This window comes from Topomyia yanbarensis, chromosome 3 (assembly GCF_030247195.1).
Source record: "Topomyia yanbarensis strain Yona2022 chromosome 3, ASM3024719v1, whole genome shotgun sequence".
Classification (NCBI taxonomy): domain Eukaryota; kingdom Metazoa; phylum Arthropoda; class Insecta; order Diptera; family Culicidae; genus Topomyia; species Topomyia yanbarensis.
In genome coordinates, this window is record NC_080672.1 from 319,907,764 (window position 1) to 319,913,028 (window position 5,265).

The window sequence follows — 5,265 nt, forward strand, 5'->3', positions numbered from 1 at the left end:
AACACAAAGAAATTGGTGCCTTCAACCCAATTCAAACTCAATGCAAAATTCATTTATCAATGATTTTGCGCTCTTGCGTTGTATGTTGCGTTTTAATTGTCATTATGATAGTGTTTTTAACATAACCCTTCAATTTGCTTAAAAAACATGGAATGGAATCCAAATTGAATTAAAAGACTGTGGTGGATGCGGACGACCTACCGGCGTTATATAAATGTAGATGTATAATTGCAGATTACTTTCTTGTAGAATGTGTTTTATTTTACAATTTGCGTTAGTTCTCTTAAATTACAAAACAAAAATCAAGCCATCAGATGTTGGGTGTAACACTTGGGATTGCGGACGTAATATAATAAATAATTATTCTGGTGTCATATGAATAGCTGTTTTGTGTTGATGAACGAACTTTGAGATATGAAGGGAAAGTACTTAATAGAATGAGTTCCACTGTTTAGTCATGTGATTAATCATATAGTCATAACTCACATTCTTCAACAAAACCTTCGTTGACACTCAACGATGTATCACCGTTTGTTACTGCGAATAATATACCAAATAGAGTTGCATTGGTACAAGGCAATCACTAATTCTTCACTCATTCATAAACTAATAGAAAACGCTCAACGTTTCCCGAGCAGTCTCAAACATGCAGATTGTGCCAATTCACGCCAACTGCTTAGTACCGGTGTTTCTTAATGGACTTAATCGGAACCGGAGCAATTGGAATTGGTTCGTGATGGGCTGCCGGAGCCGATGCATGGCCACCGACTTTCTTCACCTGAATCTGAATTCCGCCGTGGGCGTCACTGTGGTATTCAACGATCCGATGGCCACCGTCCGGTTCGTCCAAGCTGTACGATCCCTTGACCACATCTCCGTCCCTCTGTTCCCACTGGACCTTATGATCGCCGGTGTGGTCATCCTTAACTCCGTACTCGAACTTGTACTGTGCATGGCCGTCCTTCGGTTCCGCGTAATGCTCCGGCTCTGCTACCGGCTTGTATGGTATGGCGACGGCAACGGCAGCCAAACAGGCAACAACGGCGATGACCTGCGGGTATTTAAAGTGATGCAATCAGATGGTTTACATTCGTAATGAGAGTGAAATGATAAATAAACGATATCAATTGGTGGCGTCTGTCGGTTTACCTTGTACATGTTGGATCGCTGGCTTGGATTTTTTTACCGAGAGATGGTTGATCGGATGCTGTGAACTGACTGATGATAGATAGTGACGAGCCGTGAATATTTATAGCCAGTTGAGGTGGGTGATAATCGTGGCAGACATTTGGCTCAATTTGGCAAAGCAGCGGCAATTTGTAATGATACGTTCAATTAAAATACTGCACAATTCATAGATGCAGTAAAGAGATGCGGTTTGTTTTTTTCTCCATTCACTGAACACTTCGGCAGACATGCCCTGGAGCGGAGATGTTTGTGATGGGAAGTACTCGATGCCAATCGATAAACTAATATCCTTCGAGATTTCCGTTTTCATTCGAGCTCGTGCCTTTTCGTTTTGGGTGTTTGAAGTGTTAAGTACAAAACAAAATTAATTTATCTAACAGTATGTTGAATTTTAACATTTCTTGCAAAAGAAATGTATAGGATTCGTTCAAACTGTGAAAAGGATTTCCGAGGCCCGGAGGGCCGAGTCTCATATAGCATTAGACTCAGCTCGACGAATTTTGACAATGCCTGTATAAGTGTGTTTCTGTATGTATGTACACTAATGTCAAGTAATTATCTCAGCAAATGGGTGTATCGATCATGACGAAACTAGTTTTGAAACGATCAAACGACGACGTGACCATTTGACGCTATTATTTTTGTTTTCCGATATATTGTTTACTTTCAGAGTTATACGCGACCTTTTTTTTATTCAATTCATTTATTTGATATGGCATGTTCGCGTTAGCTTAAAGGTGCCCATTTTTTCTTTGTTTCACACTTTGAATTTCTTAAAACTTGAAAATTACATTTTTAAATATTATTTTTTGTATAAAGAAATTAAAGAAATTTTACAGCCAACTTATACATATACAAGAAGGGATAATATAATATTCGTAAGATTAGGAGAAGGGGGGGGGGTCATTTTGTGTGGTTTTGTATAGTACGCAGGTAAAAAAAATCATGTAAAATTATGCTAACTATAATGCACATAAAGTGAACACGACCAATGGTGTAAAATTATGCGCGTGATGAATTTTATATTGGCCACAAATCGCACTATAAATAACATATGTGTTGGTGACCACACCGTCATAAAAAATCCCGAAAATATGCCAAGACTTGAATTGAATCGACAACCATTGACTCACCAAAAAACCCTCTTATTAACTAAGCTAAAGCGACACATGACAACGTGACAATGCAATGTGATATAGGGGAACTGTGGGTAAAATTAAACGTGGGGGGGGGGCGGTGGGGGCTTAAGATGAACAGGTTGTCAAATCAATGTTTGTTAAATTTAGAACAAACTTCACAGAAACGTGATCTGCCATATATTCAAAGGATATTGAAATAATTTCTTTTGATAAAAAGCTGTCGAATGTTAAATAAATATGATAAAAACCAAAATCGGCATCCATGTCTGTCGCTGATGTTAAATTCGGCATGTAGAATATAAGATCTTTTGAGGTGAAATTTTAATTTTATTCTGAAACGGGTGTTACATCATAGCAATTGAACCTCTTGCAGATATTTAACTGCAATAAGTGGGAATCAGGACAAAATTGCTTAACCGGATCTGCAGTTTGAAAATAAAATGTCTTAGGAGGTAAAATTAACAAGTTGTAGTGGGGGCAATATGAACCATCTTGCCACTCCAAGTAACAAACCTCAAAATTAGTCGGAACGCTAACTTCAAGTTACTATATCTTCACTGTTCTCCAACAGATCCTAGAATTTCAAACACCCATGGATAACCCTAAGTTTGTAGACGTGTTTCGATGCCACATGATTGTTTGGTTAATATTACGTCATGAATATTAAATTTTTCCGTGACAAGTTTTTTTGCCTTCAAAATGCCCTGTGTGTATGCAAAGATCATGATCCGGTTTTTCATAATCACAGTCGCTAGTAAAGTTCCAACAAAGGAACGAAGTATATTGCCCGTGCACCACAAAGTTAAAGTTTGAAATCCATTGTACTTAATGATATTATGTACATTACACTGAAATTATATTGTCGTACCTGTTTTTGGCTCTAATTGTTTGTAGTGCAGTGATAGTAAAAACGTAGAGCTGTTAATACTTTATTGTAATTTGAATACCTCTTCAAAAGTTTTGGTGACTTTGAAAAGAGCCATTTTTGTCAACAGTATTAGTAAAAGTAAAGAAATGGAAAGATTAAAAATGTAGTAATTACAAAAATTAAAAGCTAAAATTATCTAAACGGAAATCAATTGCACAAGAAAAAAAAAACAAAGGAAAAACTTATTATTGAAAAAGTGCACATAAAAACTAAAAAAGTGTACATAAAAACTAAAATCAACTACATAAACAAATTAAAGTCAATTGTCAAAAAATGTATAATCAAAAATAAAAATCAAAACAAAGCCTATAAAAATCGATGAAAGAAAATAGATAGACAAACAAATTGCAAAGATTGAAGAAATCGATCATTATTGAACAAATGGTGAAAATAATAAAAAAATCAGTAGATGTTGAAAATTTTTGAAAATCAATGGAAATGAAAAGAAAACAACTATGAAAAATACTAACATTGATATAAAATAAAAATGTATAAAACTGAAAAGCTCCAAAAAAAGTAAAATATATTTACCATTAAAAACAAGAAATATGTAAAGCAATGGAAAAAGTAAATGAAACGTTAAGAATGCATAAAAGTAGAGAAATAGATATAAAAGACAAAAATAAAATAAACATGAAGAAATTAAAAGAAATGGACCAGAAGATTTTGAAAAATTAGAAAATTGGAAGGATGGAAAGCCGAAAAAAATTAAGAATTTTGGAAGGCATAGATTGAACAAAAACGGATAAAATGGGAAACAAAAAATAGTACAAAAAAACTAAAATGGTATACCATAGAAACACACAAAATTGAAAAAATAACAAGAAGAAATTAAAAAATAGATTAGATAATTTAAAAAATGAAAAAAAGCATTAAAAGTGAAATTCAAACAACAGCCTTAATGTGAAACGAAGAAAAAGTGCGCATAATGGCAAAAAAGACAAATCTAATGTTTGTAAAAAAATAAAAAAAGCAAACCTATTGGAAAATGGCCAACAGAAAAATCACTTTCAAAATATGTTAAATGGAAAAATGAATAACAAAAATAAACAAAATGAAAGATTGAGGAACATGCGTAAAAAGCAAAATAAAACTATATTAAATTAGCAATGAGAAAAATTAAAAGTACGGAAAACTAACAACTAGAAAACATGTACCAAATTCGAGAAAGATAAATAAAGGGACAAGAAGACATTCTGGACTGAATTTTTAAAAAGGAAAAATGCAAAAATATATGGAGAAAAAAGAAAATAGAAAAAGGGAATAATAGGAATGAAGGGAGCAAATAGACAAATTTTAAAAGTTGAATGGAATGACAAAAGAAACAAATATAAAAGTAGGGTATTGAAATATGAAACAACAGAAAAAATTAAATAGAATGGAAAAATTGCAAATGAAATGGAATAACGTAGCAATGACTATAAATTAAGGTAAGTGGTAGTAATAAAAATGCAAAAATGAAGAGCGTGAAAAGATGGATAAAATAAAAATATGGTAACAATGGAAATTGATAAAAAAGGCAGAATGTTAAAATAGCAGAAATTCAAAAAAAATCTACAACTTGAAAAAAATTTAACACTTTTTATATGATGTCTTCCGTTTTAATTTCACTATTTTATGAAAACTGCAAAAATGCACTTCTATATTACAGATACGTATTTCAGCCACGACTTGCAGCCTTCATCAGTGTTTGTATCAATATGCGAAAGACATCAAAAATGAAAAGTGTTTAACATAACAGTCCACTAAGTCGCCCTTTTTAAAGTATTGAAAAAAATTGATCGACGAAATTTTAACAACATTTTTAAAAATCCATGTAAAAGTAAGAGAAAATAGCGAAACATGGATCAAATTGCAAATTAGCGTTGTGGTTGGATTTTACGCTATGCTGGTTTTGAAAACATTCATAAAAGCTAAATAGGCTCTGCTTTATTTATTATGTAGCTCATAGCACAAAATATATCATATATTTTTCACATTCACCGCAGAGTGTAATGTAATGGTAGAGTA

General features: G+C 33.1%; 1 protein-coding gene across 1 annotated transcript; it reads right to left on the minus strand.

The window, feature by feature from the left end:
• Nucleotides 1–676: 676 nt before the first annotated feature.
• LOC131688078 (cuticle protein 19-like) lies at nucleotides 677–1,158 on the minus strand. Its single transcript, XM_058972229.1, has 2 exons — nucleotides 1,150–1,158; nucleotides 677–1,051 (listed from the first exon to the last, which is right to left on the minus strand). The coding sequence occupies exons 1-2, from the start codon at nucleotides 1,156–1,158 to the stop codon at nucleotides 677–679; spliced, it is 384 nt and encodes a 127-aa protein (XP_058828212.1).
• Nucleotides 1,159–5,265: the final 4,107 nt, after the last annotated feature.